General features: G+C 32.0%; 1 protein-coding gene across 1 annotated transcript; it reads left to right on the top strand.

Annotated features, from left to right (window-relative positions):
* The first annotated feature begins 681 nt into the window (after nt 1-681).
* On the top strand, nt 682-1,490 carry LOC115951343. Its single transcript, XM_031068555.1, has one exon. It carries the CDS (start codon nt 883-885, stop codon nt 1,357-1,359), a length of 477 nt encoding a protein of 158 aa, XP_030924415.1. The 5' UTR covers nt 682-882; the 3' UTR covers nt 1,360-1,490.
* Nucleotides 1,491-17,740: the final 16,250 nt, after the last annotated feature.

Below are 17,740 nucleotides of genomic sequence, written 5' to 3'. Positions count from 1 at the left end.
TCGTTGTTGATGGGTTGATCGGTGGCTTGGGTTTTTGGTGCCGTGGATCGGTGGCTTGGGTTTTTGGTGTCGTGGATCGATAGCTTGAGTTGATCGGTGGCTTGGGTTTTTGAGTTGATCGGTGGCTTGGGTTTTTGAGTTGATGGGTTGAGGTGCTGATAGGTTGAGGTGCGGTGGCTGTGGTTGTTGATGGGTTGATCGGTGGCTTGAGTTGATCGGTGGCTTGGGTTTTTGGTGCAGTGGCTGGGGTTGTGGTTGTTGATGGGTTTAGGTACTGATGGGTTGAGGTGCCGTGGCTGTGGTTGTTGATGGGTTGCACGGCAGTGGTTGTTGATGGGTTGAGGTGCTGATGGGTTTTTGTGTGTTGCTATTGAGGGAGAAGGAGAGTAAAAAAAAAAGATTGTTGGAAAGCCTACGAAATGAGTCCGAAAAAAAATGACAGTTATAAAGAAATAATAAAGAAATATTAAAAAATAATATTTTAATAGGGATAGAGTTTTGGGATGTGGAGGTATTGTAAAATAAGATGGTATAAATGATAAAGTGGTTTTTAGAATTGTAAAATAGAATAGCATTAACATTTTCCAATGCTAATGCTCTTAGAATGGTAAAACTACTGCTAGTTTTTTTCCACACACCTACCAGAAATCCAATAGTACAATACACGTAGCACATACCACAACGTGGCAGAACCTTCCAGCACCATCTCTCCCATATCTTTCCAGCACCTTCTAGCATCAAGTTCCAGTACTTTTACACCTTATAAAACCATCAACTCCGACCACAATCCCTGTCAACTTCAAACAACTTCAAACAACACAAACACCCACAACAAAACCTTTCAAAATTTCATCTCAGAATCCGGAAACATCACAGCAAAAGATGAAGAAAACGACGAAGCCCATTGTCGACGACAAGAAGGAGGAAGCAGTGACAATCCGAGCAGTGAGCGGCGACGAGGAAGGAAGAAAGAGAGTAGAGAAAACCGAAGTGAATACTCACAAAATAGACACTCTCAAGTACGTAGAGAAGAAGCTGATGGACAAGGGTGTGCTACGCATGGATCGCCACCCAGCTGATGGGATAGGAATTGGGAAGCCACCACCGAAGTCTGGACATGGCGGCAAGTACACGTGGGAAGGCCCCGATGATATAGCTGAGAGCGAGTTGTCAGAAGTGCCTCCTGCGATAGACGAGAAGGACCCAAACTATGTTGACGAGGAAGAGGAGGAGAAGATTTTGAAGGGTGAGAAGAGTGAGGTGGCGGGCTTGGTTGTTGGGGTTGTGGAGGTACCTAAGGTTGTTGAGGAAAAAGAAGGGGTTGCTAGAATTGAGGTTGATCCTCACTTGAATGTTTGAGAAATTTTGGAATATGTGAGTTTGTGAAGGTTCATCTGGTTTTGCATATGTTTTGTTTTGTTTTTGTTTCGTTGGTCTAACATGGGTTGTAAGGGAATGAAGTAATTAATGGTATTTTAACTTTGTGTTAAGCATTATAGTAACTTATTTATATTTTGTCTGAGCTTTTTTCATTGTTTTCTGGGCTTTTTTTTTTTTCTCAAAGGAGAGTGATTTTTTTTTTTTTTTTCTCAAAGGAGAGTGAAATTTGTTGGTGCACGTCTCATGCATTCTCTCGTTTTATCTCATGAGCTCAATTTTTTTTAGGATCAAGTCTTCAAGATCATCTATGACCTGAAAGTCTTTGAAAGCTCAATTAGGTAGAAACACTAATTTGTTTAGATCCCTAATTTCTAATTTTAAATTACGGGTTAATTGTTTTTACTATAATTTAATTAAGCGCGGAACAAAAGTAAAAGATACGTAATAAATCAGAACACTACCTTAAGGCATAAGCAATTACAATAAGCTATAAATGTAAAGATTAAAGAGTAGGAAAAAGAGATATAAACAAAAGATAATATCGAAACGTGTTATAGAAGAGAAAATATGCCGTAAAGGTTAAAAAGTAGAAAAGAGAGATATAAATATAAGATAATATTGAGACGTGTTATTGAAGAGAAAATCGAAGTACTTTTTATGGTCCTTTTAGCTGAAATTGATCTATTAATGAATAAGTTGGAGTACACGAATATCAAAAAGACTTTATTTAATAGACTTGAATCCTCTAAGCTCCAACTATTAATGGACTTTTCAAAAACTTGTCTTTATTAGTTATCCGGATTTTACAATTCTGTTCGATTGCATCTGTCACTCAATGGTTTCTTCTAATACTTTTCATATGCACAAAAACTTCTTTTAATAGTTAGAATGGGTAAGGTAAGTGTTTGGGCTAAGAACTTTTTAAAAATGTTAGATAGAGAGGTAGGAGGTAGGAGAAATGGAAATTTTAGAGAAATGATGCAGAGGATTATAGGTAAACAATCTCTAATTCTCAAGTGTTTGGCTATGGTTTTCTTTATCAAAAGTTTCTTGTAAAGAGTCCTTATTCTCCTTTACAATTTCGTGGGTAATGAGGGTTTATATAGTATTGGTAAAAGTATGTGAAAAGATACAATCAAAATAATCAGGTAGAGAGTTTCGCGAGTCACTCACAACTTGGCCTGAGTTACAAATGACACGTGAAATTCAACCTTTCAAAAATTCTTCAAATTTCAGTATGTGCTTCTCATGTGACCTATTTCGCGGGTTGGTACTTGCGAGCGAGTTACGAATTTTTCATCTTCACAGATTCTTCACCAAACTCTCACACACAACCCTTACATTAAATTCCACAAAAATACATGGAAATGATTGAACAAAATTATAATTAAATTTGACATAGAATTGAAGCCAACATAAAACATAATTTTTTATTACAACTTTACAGTCTTGTAGAAAGAGAAAATTCATAACTTATTACAAGCTGACACATCATACTACCAAGTCCACAAAGTACGATCAATTACAAAGCGTCACGTACTACAACTAGATTCTACCATCACCATTTAGGAACTAACAAAAATTTACCAAGTATCATGAAATAAAAACATATAAAAAAAAAATAAAAAAAAAAAGCATGTGAATTGCCAATCACACATCGGTGCATGTAAGCAATGACACATGTCACACATCAACACGTGTAAACAATGACATTCGGACTGTATAAGCGATGACATAAGCAATCCAATCAGATCCTTTATGAACTGGAAGAAGGAGATTCTATAGCTTACAGGAAGGGGAGGCCTAAACGAGAGATTGGAGCTTACTCGAAAGCAAGGGCGTGAAGGCCAAAAGACCTTCCAAAGAGAAGTAGGAAGAGAATAGGACGAATCACTTTCTTCTTCTTCCTTTGTTGCTTGTGCTTTGGGCATTGGCCACCTTTGCTCAATTTGGGTCAGACCTTGATGCTGTGACTTACTATGAATAATACAAGCTAGTGGGGCTAATGTCTATAGATGTAATACCTCCTAGTCAGAGACAAAGAATTGTTGTTATCGGATCTGATAATAAATGTATGCTTAGTAGGGGGGCTGAACCGGAGACGGTCCCCAAAATGAATTACAACTAAGAGCTAGAAGCAGATAAGCATAGGATAAGTAGTAACTATCTATAGCAGATTGCTTTCACTAGCCTTAGAAAACTACCAGCACAGGAAGGAAGTAAAGCTACATACTGATGATTCCCTCTTTATCAGTGGGTTGACAGGACTCGAACGTTGATCTTTGGGCTATTTCTTGTAATACAAAGGACACAGAATCAGAGGGGACCGGCCAAAAATCCTCCGATGATCAAGTTAGTTACTTTGAACTCTCTGTAACGAAGAAATGTTCTCTCAAAAGTGAAAGTGTCTGAATGCCCTTACCCTTCATCGAAGAAGCCTTATATAGTGTGTGTGTGGAACGGTTATCTGTTTAGTAACCGTTCCCAATGTCGAGGAGTCCGGAGAATTGGGAGTAACTTCCATAACCGCTGTGGAAGTTACCTAGGTCGGACGGGCCGATGAACTCGTCCATCCATAGTAAGGATGGACGAGACCTCCAGGATGATCTCGTCCATTTTTAGTGGAAGATGGACGAGATCATCTTGGAAGGCTTGACGTTCATAAATGATAAGTAGATCTCACGAGATATTGCTCGTCCATGTATGGACGAGGTTCGCCAGTACGCTGGCAATTTTCACCGCCTATTGTAGCTTCTTTCGTTGGACGAGACATATGGACGAGTTATGGACTTGGGATTATTTATGACACCATCACATACTACTGGAAAGAGATGGCTAGATATAATAGATTCTGATTTTCCAATTAATTGCTGACATGTGTCACCTTGAAATTAAGACATTTCAGCCAATCAAACGATGCCATGTGTCTTGGAGAAAAAGTCTTAAAAATCCTCCAATTAGACTGTGACATATGTCACCAATCAAATTTCATCATGTGTCGCTCATCTATCCCCAAACTCCTATAAATAGAAGCTTTCCTGGGCATTTGTACACACCAACACATCTTGGGATAGACACCAAGACATCTTGGGAGAGATTTTGGAAGACACCAACACATCTAAAGCACAAGTAGCATCAAAGAAGATTCATAAGTACAGAAAATTTGCTGGAATCAAGCCCTAGAGCCTCCAGGAACTTCAAGAAGTTCAACTTCGAATACAAAGAACATTCGAAGAGAAATCATCTAAATCATCTTCTTAGATCTCAAAGGTAACTGGAATCAAGTTCAAAAGCCTCCAGAAACTTCAAGAAACTACAAATTGGTGAAGCTCTACGGATTCAAGCCTCCAAATCCTCAAAGAACTTTCGCCTCAAACCTTCGAATACAAAGAACATTCGAAGAGAAATCATCTTCCTAGATCTCAAAGTTCACTGGAATCAAGTTCAAAAGCGTCCATAAACTTCAAGAAACCATAAATCAGTGAAGCTCTACGGATTCAAGCCTCTAAAGCCCCGAATAACTTTCACCACAAACCTTCGAAGACGAAGAACAAGCAAAGAACACACAAAGAATGTGAAGAACAAAGGATTTCTAACAAGCTCATAGCTAGAGATTCATTGTAGTTTTGTTTCAAAGATCTTCGATCCATTCTTCAGCCAAATTGAATGATATTTGTTGTTCAAATCAAAATCACAATACCACAATTTCAATAAACAAATCTTTGAAGGAGATTGAATCAGAAAATTACTCTTTTGTAATTACAGAGAATTATACCATATATTCATCAATACAAATACACATTTATGAAATTATTTTACTTGTTTGACTTTATTTCAAACTCGAAATTTAGTCGTCCACGAGTCTCAAAAAAAGTGTTTCTTTTTTTAAATCAAAATTGAAATTTGGTTAGTATATGTGGGTGTGGCACATCATTGGACTAGGATTTGAAGTACCAGATCAATCACACGTGCAGGTGAATTGTTGTGTGCAGACTCACTTCTATAAACACCTTTTGCCTTGGGAAATTGTTTTTCTTTTGCTATATGAAACTTGTTAATGAATACTGATTTGTTGCGTGTTAACAAAGCTTCGGAGTTTTTCACATGTAAATTGGTTAATATATATGTGTCATACATATTGGGGGATGTATCCTACAATTTGTGTGATTGTGTCCTTCATAATTGAGATTCCAAGTTCTTACTAGAAGAAAGGAGAGTTCTATCAGATTGTCAGGGGAGGGGTAAAAAAGACAGGGTTTATAGGTTTTAATTTCTACTAAGATAAATTATCTTATACACACTCTTTAACTTAAAGTTACGATTTCAGATTAAGAAAAGTTTACGCACAAGTTTAACAAACACCATCTTCTCCACACAAAAAAAAGTTTAACAAACATTACCCTTTGGACTAACAGGAGCCCAACCCACTTTGATGGTTGAGCAATTGAGTTTTAGGGTTGGGCTTTTGTGTTCAGGGCCTTTCTTGTTTGCGAAGAGAGAGGGAAAGAAATACACAAGCTGTAGCCTGACATTATAGATGTAAGTCAGGGAAGGGCTTATTTTAAGCCCGATCTATTGAAATCATGGGCTGGGTTTCGTACTTAATGTGTTACACCGTGGTGCATATTAGGCGGTACATCGCAAGTTAGCCCAGTACTGGGTCCATGCAGAATCAATCATGGCTCTGAATAAAAATAAATTGTTCAATACCAAAGAGTTTGACTCTCATTCCGTGGAGCCTAGAAAATTGACCATATGTAGTTTTGTTCTTTTTTACGAAGCTCTAATTCCAAGATTTTGTCGGTATGAATGGCACTTTTATCAAAAAAAGAGTTTTACTCTCATTCCTCAGCCTGTCAGTTTGACCAATTATATAATGTGATATTACATTATTCAATTTTTTTTTTTTTTTTTTTGAGAAGGACATTATTCAATTCAAATGCTTATTTTTAAAGGTTTTACGGTATACCTCACTCGGTAAACTATTTTATGAAATTTTTGAATTAACTATTTTATGAAACATTTTATGAAATAATAAAAATAAATTACTAATTTTTATTTACTTTTTCAAATTTTTACCAAATATTTTAAAAATAGATAATTAATTAATTAGACCTATTTTTAAATAAGTCAATCAAAAAACTTAAAAGTAAGTGATAAATTTAGAGTCAACTATATTTTAGATTGTAAAATTTAAATACCCCTAAATTTTAAGGGTTAAAATTCAAATTCTAAAATTTTAAGATGTAAAATTCAAACATTTTCAAATTACACTCAAATTTTAGGGGTATAATTTACAATTTATCCAAAAAAAAAAACTTAATGTTATCAAAAAAAAAAATATTATTATCATTATTATTATTATAAAATTTTAAAAAATTCATCACTTAATCATATCGTTTTTAGAAAAAAAAAATGGAAAGACAAGAATAACATGCACATCAAGTTGTTGACCTTTAGGTTTTCACAATAGGAAAGAATAACCTTAAAATCATGACAAAATATTAGAACTAGGGAATAGTTTTTTGACCGTGGAAAGTGACCGACAATTTTCTTTTGGCTTTTTTCGTTCTTGGCCAAAAGGGTTTGTGATATATGTTTATTTAAACTTATTTTGTAGACTAGAAAATGAATGGAGCATAAAAATTCATTGGCTAACCTAGCACGTGTTAAAGATGTCCTGGATCTTTCATTACAGTTGTATCATTATTTGGACTTATAATTGAAGACCAAGAAAGGTTTTGTTTTTCAGCGAGAAAAGAGAAAAGAAAAGAAAAGAAAGAAAAAGGAAACGTTTTGGTTTTACGGGATGAATGGTTGACAGCACAGCACAGGACTTGAAAAGAGAGCATGATTACTGATTAGGTTGCTCGTGCCTACATCATTAGACCTTGTCTAATGTCTGGTTAGGATGACAATTCCATGTGTACTTTGTTTTACCAGCGAAAAGAAAACTGAAAAGTAAGTTCAACATTTTTCGAGTTTCCAATCACTCTAGATGTTCTTAATTCTCATACATTTTGTACCAGAAATGTGCAGTGCTAGGAAATTATGAATTTTCTCTTAAGTAGTCAATCACTGACCAGTTTATTACGCAACTGATTACTGTGAGTGCTATATATGGTCTTTCTTTCACGACACGTGAACTACATTATGGTAAAGTGCATTATTTCTCATGCATCATGAGGGCCAGGCCTTGTATCACAGCTAATTTGATGCACTTTCTAGAGAGATAATCAAAAGACGCCGTTGCGTCCGCAGCTCAACATCATTGTCGGTATTTATATCTCACACAGAGAAGGGTAAATACAAATTAAACTCTATATAGCTCAACATTATTAACATTTAATATTTGGTCTATTCACATTTGAATATGTTCAAGTTGTTCCAAAGATATAAGGAAGAACAAAATCCTACTTAGGCGTGGTTATTAGGATCATTTTGATGATGAGGTACATTGAGCTTGGTTGTATAAGATGTTACGTTTTTACATCCCTATAAATTAGATTGTTTAACCTAGTTATTTAGTCAAGTGATTACTTAGATAAATTATTTAGTTCTAGGTTAATACATTAAAATCATATCATGCAAATAATGCGAAAATATAAAAAACATAATGATATGATAACCCAGGAAAATCTAATCGGTGAAATACATGAGGATGATTTAACCTAACTATTCTCAAGGTAAAACAAATCCACTGTGAAAGAATTGAAGTTTTTACAATAGAACTTAGACTACTAACATCTTATTGCTACCTCGAGTAGAAAACTTACTATTATGACCATGTGACAGCTCCGAGTCCACAGACTACTTCTTTCTTTGATCCACTGCAACTACAAGTTCTCCTACTTGTGATTTTGAGACTCTACTCAGACGTTTCAGATCTTCTTTAAAGTTCTTTATGCAACAACTGAAGAGATCATCAAGTTCTTGAACCGAATCTTGATTTTGACAACTCTATGTGTGTGTATGAAGGTAAACATTTTTATATCTCATAGAAGATTCAACATGCAACACTCAAAAGACTTCTTAAATGTAACTAGGGTTTTTCCTTTTATAGTTGGAGTAAAACAGAAAACCCTATACGTCAAACGAGCTTGGGCTGAATTGGAATTTTTGCAGAAAAATAAATTTTTATGTGGTTCGATCAATCGAGCCTTGCAGATTTTGTCCAATAAATTTTGCAATCACTCGATTTTAATTTTACACATAAACACACTTTGAGCAAACCTAAACCTAGACTCTATGTTTTGATCATGGTTTACCAACATAATACAAATTAAAATTCTAATACATTTGTTCCTAAAGTCTTAGAACGTAACATAAGATTTTAAGATTTTCCCCCTATACAATTTGTCGTTAAGTTAATAATTAGAATCGTTTATTGGAATTTAGTTGAAGAAAATGATGGTTTATCTAGCTAGCTGCCAAGAAGCAAGGCATCAGCGTTGCAAAACAAGTTTTATTAACTTGCAGAAGTGGTTACACCTTGAAACGTGACATATATTAGACAATTGAATTAGACTAGGCCAGTGTAATCCAACTAGTTATTGATAAGGAAACTTAGATGACTGACCCACAAACACTTGTATTAATAAAGCCATTAAAGCAAGCATCCAAGTCCCCGTATGGTTATATGAGGTCGGATTTGATCAAAGTGGACCTACCTCATCTTTCTCTCATTTATTATAATACAAATGATTAGTATACGCAATATGCATCCTTTTTTGGAGTCTTACCTGGTTTACTATGATAATAGGAATGATTAGGCATACAGAACACTGAAATATATTGTAAAAAGGTGTCAAAAAGAATCCAAAGCGAAGACCTCTAAGTAAACATACCTCCAATAATCTTTAGGGCATAACCATTTTTTTACAATTTTGTTTCCAATAGTTCACGTGGCCTGTTATGATTGGAGTTAAATAAAATTATGTTAATGGTATGCTTATGTGAAAGTGATACTGTTTCAATCAAATTTGTTACATCACTAGTTGTAAAAAAAAAAAATTATGAAAATTATCATATTTCTAGGGTGTTTTTGGATACCGCTTATTTTGCTGAAAACTGAAAACACTGTAGCAAAATAATTTTTAAATGTGTAAATAGTATCGTGAAACTCATTTTTAATGAAAGTTTGTGTGAAAAAAGAGGTTTGTGGGTCCCATGAACTGTACACAGGACCCACTGAAAAGACTGGCCACCGCTTATTTTACTGGTCAAGAGGTAGTGATTCTCATGCACAGTGCACGGGACCTACTGATAGACGTGATGGAGCGCTTCTCAATAAAAAAATAATAAAAAAAATGCTAACGCCAAAACGCAGCCGCTATCCAAACACTGCTCTAGCTTGCACTAGGTGTGCTTATAAGCCACATAAGCCACTCGGGTAGGATGTACGGACACAATACGGTGATATGAGTAAATTTTGAAAAATTATAATATAATATGATAAATAAGACATTGTTATAACACAGGTATAATACCCCAAACAAATTATCCGTGCATCATCTTTAGCAACTCGGTCACCCTGTCTGGACCAATATGAATCAACTGTCTTAAAGTAAATTGTCATGCATTAGCAAGTGGTTAGCTTGTGGAAAATGACTATTAATTCTACAATTAAGTGTATAGGTTCATGATCAATAATCTGTGTATTACTGTGAAATGTTAGCTGAGTGGTGTTTTTTCTTCTCTGCCATTCGGCTCTTTTCGAGCTTGGTGGGAATCAGAAGAAATAATGTATAATTAAAGAGGAAAGTTGGGACCACAACTAACTACTACGAACTTTCATTAAAACTTCCTTGGTTCTTATAATGGTGATGGGGACACATCTCAAATATCAAAATCTAACCACGTATGTCCTCTGAACGATAAGTTAATCATACAATTTCTGAATTATATATTGCACAAATGATGGTGATTTAAATGTGACAAATTCTTTTCGTTGTTCTTTACTACTACTTCTGTATCAGTATGAACTATGAAATCTATACATCTACTAAAGAATTTATCTCAATATTGTTTTGCACTAATAAAAAACTTCATGAGCCAAAAAGAAAGAACCTGAGAACCTTATATATGTGGGTTATAGGGACCATGTAAAGAGGGACACCTTGTGCCCCTCTGAAATTTTCAACTTTATATGCTGTATGATTGTAATTAAGCGTGCAAATTAGCTAAAACGAGAAGTAAATTATGAGAGATTGGTATTATCAATTCCTTTTTCATGACAACACATTGAAATTTTCTTGATGCACATGTGCTTCAAGTGGTGGATAAACTAAGTACCCCACAAGGCATGGTTAATTTGAGCAAGAGTTGAAGGAAGTGGACTCATTTGAATAATTGTATATAATCAATTAAGTTTAATTTAGTAAGTGAACACATATGACATATCATCTTTTTATTGTTGATTGAAGCCAAACTTTATTCTAAATCTAGCATATAGCCCGTGCATATACACGGTATAATTAAAAATAAGAGTAATGCTATAGTTACAAATTATTTTACAATATTTTTACAAAATTTTGACGTGGCCAACTTCTTATTGGTTTTCTCTGAGCTCACCATTAATATCACTTTTTCATTTATTAATAGTCACTCACTACATCAATAGTTTGTAAATTTTTTTGTAAAATAGTTTGTATCTCTAGTATTATTTTAAAAACAATTACAATTACAATTATACACATATATGAGTTTAAATTATACGTTAAGTCAATAATAAGTTTTACTCTCTCTCTCTCTATTTTTTTATTTTCGTTTTTTTTATATACACGAGTTCACTCTTTTTTTATTGAGTTTTTTTTTTTTTTTTTTTTTTTGGTTTATTTATATTAGACTTTTCATCTTTAAAAAGGGCAATATTAACTCACCTACACCAAAAAAAAAAAAAAAAAAAAAAAAAAAAAAAAAAACTTAGATGGAACACATGGTGCAAAATTAGACACCAATTAGAATCCAATTTAGAATCTAATTAGATTTCTCTCAATTTTGGCTTTAATTATATAAATAGATTTTTGTTCTAGAGAAAGGAATTATTTTACTTTCATAAATAATGTTACATTTATTACATTTGGCCAACGTATCATATGACCAACTGTGAAGGACTCTATCTCTCACATTTGAGTGAGACAGAAGTAGAATGTGCAGACAACCTTAGGGATAAAGTTTTGATATAGGCGTGAGATAGATATAATAAGGTATGGTGTCTAGTTCAACTTGAGCACAAACACAAACATTCCACAAGACAAGTGATTGAGAGATAAAAGTTTATTGACTACATCATTATGAGACCCAAAATATATCTAGTGAGATTTTAGGAGACTTAGTAGATGGTACATCATTTCCATGTGTACCATGGACCTTCAATTCCACGTATCAACTTTGCCCTATAATTAATATGCTTGCATGGAAAATAATTGAATTATAATAGTGAATAAAGTATATGAGATAGAAAGGCAAATCAATGCTTTGAAATGCACTCCTTTCAATTACAATCTAATACTATATAGTATATGTATACCAGAAGTATTGGAGAATCTAATTTCTGTAAAGATAAAGATAACTACACTATCAACAACCAAATTCTCCCTTATTTAGTGTACACCAACAACAATATTAATGTGATTCTTGTTCAGCTTTATACCAACAAAAATAGCCATTGTTTATAACTTTTCTCTTTAGCAAAAGAAAGAAAACTGAAAAGTTATATTTTTAATTTTTAACACAGTAAAATGGTGGCGAATGTTATTCATAGTGATGTGTGAGATGAGATCATTTACAATTTGAAATTTAATTTAACTATAATTAACAGTAACATTGTCATTGATGATAAGATCCATATCTTATTGACTAACACAGGGATATTAGGTGAAGATTAAGAAAGATCAATGACTGTTGACAATGTTTGTTTGTTCTTTTTTTCTTTTTTTTGGGGGGGGGGGGGGGGGGGTAATAATATAGATGATTTCAATAGTCTTTATCAATTTTGTTCATCCACCCGTATGTAAGGTACAACTTTAAATATAGCATTATATATTAATATATCTCTTTATGGATCATAAGTAAAGTTTTCCCACATTATATGTTTTTTTAAAAAATCTTCATTGTAACATTATATTGTGATGGTGGTGAGAAACTCAATTTACAAAGTTTGTGAGAAAAGAAGATATGTACATTGGGCTAGCCTCCATGTTACATGTGTAAAGCTTGACTTTCTATGCTTGTTTACTTTCTATAAGACTGAATTTCGTGACACTAAAATCAAGATATTTGCTAGGATTGTTTCGTATATGAGAAATTAAAAGAAGATATGTACATTGGGCTAGCCTCCATGTTACATGTGTAAAGCTTGACTTTCTATGCTTGTTTACTTTCTATAAGACTGAATTTTGTGACACTAAAATGAAGATATTTGCTAGGATTGTTTTGTATATGATTGGAAGACGGAAGTTAGTATTCTTAGAATGACAATTCCAATTTTCATCACTAAATTAAATATCTCTAATGTGCACTGCCGACTGCCGATTAACCTTTTGCTTCACAAGATTGTATTGCCGTGTACGTAGTGAGTAGTGACTGTTATAGGAATGATTAGTTTGGAAGGTGATATGGGATATTGTTACTTATTTTGCATCATGCTGTTCATAATTTGATTAGTTAAACACCCATTAAAAACTAAGAGAAATATTAACGAATATTTGTTAATGAACTATATATATTTTTAGAAATTTTTTTATAAAAAAATAAAAAAAAAAAGACTTTTTTTACAAATTTTTATATTTTCCATGAAAGTGATATTAAAACATTCTCAAAATTTTGATAATTTTTTTTCCCAAAATAATTCATTAACAAATTCTCTAAGGGCATCTATTAACAAGACCCAAGAATTAAAATCACTCTCTTTGTCGGTAATGCAATCTTATAGTAAATTAAGAAGATGGCTAAACCTTGTATCGTATCGAGATATTAAGAAGATGGCATTATTTCTGAAGGAAAACATTACTTTAAATTTCTCCATTTTCACATTCTCAAAAAAAAAAAAAAAAAAAAAATTCTCGATTTTCACTTATTATTTTTTTTGAAAAAAGGAATCAGCATTATTTACCAAAAAAAAGAAAAGAAAAGTAGATGTACTTAATCAATAACTGTGTTGATTAGCTTTCAGTTTCCTTAATCAAGGAAAACATTACTTTAAATTTCTCCATTTTCACTTATTATTTTTTTTGAAAAAAGGAATTAGCATTATTTACCAAAAAAAGAAAAGAAAAGTAGATGTACTTAATCAATAACTGTGTTGATTAGCTTTCAGTTTCTTTAATATATCATAAATTTATATGTCAAACTTCATTACTTCTTATCCTTAATAAGTTGATGGAACTTTTATATTAAAAAAAAAAAGGAATAATTACCACTAAAACATAAAAATCAGTACAGTAATTATATCAATTACAGTAAGTGATGTTGCTCTTTCAACAAACCTAAGTTTTTCATATATTTATTTTAATTAATTCTATTATTATTGGTTCACCTTTTTTTTTTTTTTTAATTCCAGGTAAAATTTCATATTAAGAGTTTATTAGGTAAAAGTACTGTAAATAAAAATAAAAGCTAGTTGAAACAGTATAGTAGAACCCATAAATAATATCAAAAAGTGTAATGGGGCCTATAAATAATAGTAAAAATAAATTGATTTTTTAAGTTGGAGCAAACGCACACTAAGTGCATAGGGTGTTACGTATTGGGCAAGACTTAGGTACAGTAATTAAGTGTTATTCCTTAGGTTTCATTTTTAAAATTTTGCCATGTGGATTTTTTGTTATGGGACAGAAGTGTATTTTTTAATTAAGTAATCATATGACTGAATTTTAAAAGAAAAATCTAATGAATAACACCTAAAATACTATACTTAAATTTTGTCCTTATCCTAACGTATTTTCCTAGAATTAATGGATGTCACACGTGAAAAAAAAAAAAAAAAAATCCCTGCCGACTAAAACTTGAGTTTACATTTACAGTACTGTGCAGTGAATCAGTACATGTAAACAACTCCGAATTTTCACACTGACATGTCGTCAATGTTATAAAACCTGCAAACAAAGTTGATGATTTTCTCCATTAAAAAAGTGGGGTATGTATCGTGTATATTCTTATATTCTTTATGTTCATATTATTATTATTATTATTTAAATCCTAACAATGTTCATAAAGCTTAATATGGTCTAAATTAGTGTAAAATCTACTAAAGAAAACCCAAATGACAGCATAAAATATGTATAGAATTTCTTTTTTCTTTTTTCTTTTTTTTTTTTATATAAAAAAAATCGTGGCAGAAAATATTCTTTCGCTTTATGTTCATATATTATTATTTTTTTATTAAAAAAAAACTAACAATGTTCATAGGGCTTAATATGGTCTAAATTAGTGTAAAGGCAACCTAAATAACTTCATTAATTAAGTATTGAATTTCCTTTTTGAAAAAAAAAATAGTAATAATAAAGGCAGCTAACCGACGAGCTGTCGATAAATCTGGCCAGCTGTACCTCACTCTCTATCTCAATCTATCATGAATTTACATTTTGTCTTTTTAATTCCTCATGCTCGGATTCTATCAACCTAGAATATATTCATGTGCTACAAAATAAGGGCCATATATATGTGCCACATGAGTGGTAACAATACTTGGTTGTGTGGCCCGTGCTGGGGTATATATATATATACACATGAAAAAGTTTAACGGATATCTTAAAAATATTAGTTTAAGAACTATTTTTAAATACGTTTTATAAAAAAAATGATAAAGTGATTTTTTTTTTTTACAGCTTTTTATATTTTCTATAAAAATAGTATAATTTTTTTTTTTAAAATAGTTTATTAAGAATTGCTTTTAGAGCACTTGTTAATATAACCCGAATTATATATATGTCCACATGAGATGAGATATAGAAAATCACCACTAATTAGTATAGTCAATCCTACGATCTTTGAGTTGTTATATTAATCATATTTTATTTTGAAACATACAGATTTGATTAGTATTGTTCTTATCTTTACTCCAAACAATTGATGTTTTATGTTCTAGAATCTAGTTTGAACCAAAAAAATCTATATAAAATCTATATTGCTGTATGGCACAGTCTGTAATTTTTATTACGTAGCGTTTTCCACGCCGTATGAATATCAATTCTAGTCAAACCGCTTATCAAAAAAAAAAAAAAAAATTCAAGTCAATCCAAGCTTCCTCTTGCGGCCGGCAGCCCGATAAACATTGCATTTAAATTTGAATAATTATTAGGTGTATCCACGACTTGTTTAAGTTTTATGATACAATCAAGAAAAGTGAAACCCTTATTTTATACACATAAAGGCATATAAGCAATTTATTTTCGAAATATTTCTGTTTTTGAAAATTTCTTTCTATTATTAACCTGGGACTTAAATTAATAAATAAATTACAATTCATAATTTACAAAATACTAATGATTTAGATAATGATATTTATTAAAATTCTATTTACTATAAAATTAGAGAACAAGTTGAGATATTAACTCGCTCCAAAATTGAATAAAACTAGTCGCTAACCCGTGCGATGCACGGGATAATTAAACAAAATTTATACACATTCACTTTTATTGGTACAATCATTTGAAAATAATTCTAACTAATACCCAAATGTAAGAGACACATTGACTTACTATTTAAAGTAGTCTTCTAAAGAATTTACACATATTGTGCAACTGAGCCTTAATTTCTCATTAACAATAAAAACATGAAAATTCAAAATATGGAAAGAATAATAAAAATTACAATAATGAATTCCATTATCTTTCATGCTATACTTTGTAATTGTACGGAATTAAGTCAACTCAATTTAAGTAGTTGTAATAAAATTGGCTTCTACTATTCTCAATTCTATAGAGATATGAACATATTGGATTTCTCAAACAATTACCGATATTGAAATAAAATGATTTATTATTGAAAATAAGAAACAAAGAAAGTCTGTCTATAGCTTAAGAAACACAATATACTAAAATTTAAGAGATAAAATTTTCGGAAGACAAAATATTATAGATAATTTTAGAAACAGATTATATACTTAAAAATGGTTAGTAATTTATAGCATTTACCCCCCACCATTAGTATACAGACACCAAGTGCAGTCGTCATAACCCTTTGAAAGAATCTTCCCCAATTGGACCCTAAAAAAAAATAAAAAAAAAATAAAAAAAAAACCCAATTAACAAAATTGATCCAAAATGGTCTAAAAAGCACACAAAATAAATTCAAAAAACAAAACTATGAGACAAAGTAATTACTTTCCGCTGCCAATGAAATCGTCTTTTGCATTGCTGTTCCAAATTGCAACACTTATCTCTCTAAGGCCTTCAATTAACGAAAACACAAATTTCTCTTGGAATACCGGAGTATTATGACCATCTATACACACACACACAAAAAACAAAATCAGCATAACTCACTATAACTCTATAGAAGCCTCAAAAATATAAAGAGAAATTAAAGGGGTTGAATTTGATATTTACGTTTGGAGAGAGAGAGTTTGCAGAAACTGTGGCTTTATATTTCTTAACTTGAGAAAGGGATAAGGTTGCTATGGTTTTGAGGTATTATAATGTTTTTATTTTTATTTTTTATTTTTTAAATATTGTGCTGATGTGAAAAATTGTGATGTCAGCAGAGGTTTCGGTTTTATATATATATAGAGATAATATAAAGAAATTAGCATGAATTTAGGTGATGGAGTTGATACACACAAACCAGGTCGCTTTCATTGAATAAAATAATATAAATAAATTAGCATGAATTTAGGTGATGGAGTTGACACACAAACCAGGTCGCTTTCTTGAGACGATACATACTGGATTTTCGGTTTATTAATTGAGAAACTAAATAAAATACTTATGAATATTATTTCTTTGAGATATTATTTACGGGTTTCCGGTGTGTCAAATTGAGAAACTGAATAAAATACGTATGAATATGATTTCTTTGAGATATTGTTTACGGGTTTCCGGTGTGTCAAATTGAGAAACTGAATAAATATTTATGAATATTATTTCTTTGAGATATTGTTTACGGGGTTTCCGGTGTGTCAAATTGAGAAACTGAATAAAATACTTATGAATATGATTTCTTTGAGAAAAAATACAACCATTGGTTTTGGTTGACTAAACTTTGTAACCGATGCAAACCTTATTTGACTTGTCTCAAAATGATACAACAGTCTAACAAATATTATATAGACAAAGTTTAGCTACAAAATTGGTTAGCTTTCATTGAAAAAAATAATATAAAGAAATTAGCATGAATTTAGGTGATGGAGTTGATACAC

This window comes from Quercus lobata, chromosome 7 (assembly GCF_001633185.2).
Source record: "Quercus lobata isolate SW786 chromosome 7, ValleyOak3.0 Primary Assembly, whole genome shotgun sequence".
NCBI lineage: Eukaryota > Viridiplantae > Streptophyta > Magnoliopsida > Fagales > Fagaceae > Quercus > Quercus lobata.
The sequence above is the reverse complement of the archived record's forward strand: the minus strand, read 5'-3'. Positions and strand labels throughout refer to the sequence as shown.

What these genes read in the sequence shown, in the direction of transcription:
- LOC115951343 (XM_031068555.1), top strand. Translation starts at nt 883, where the DNA reads ATGAAGAAAACGACGAAGCCCATTGTCGACGACAAGAAGGAGGAAGCA.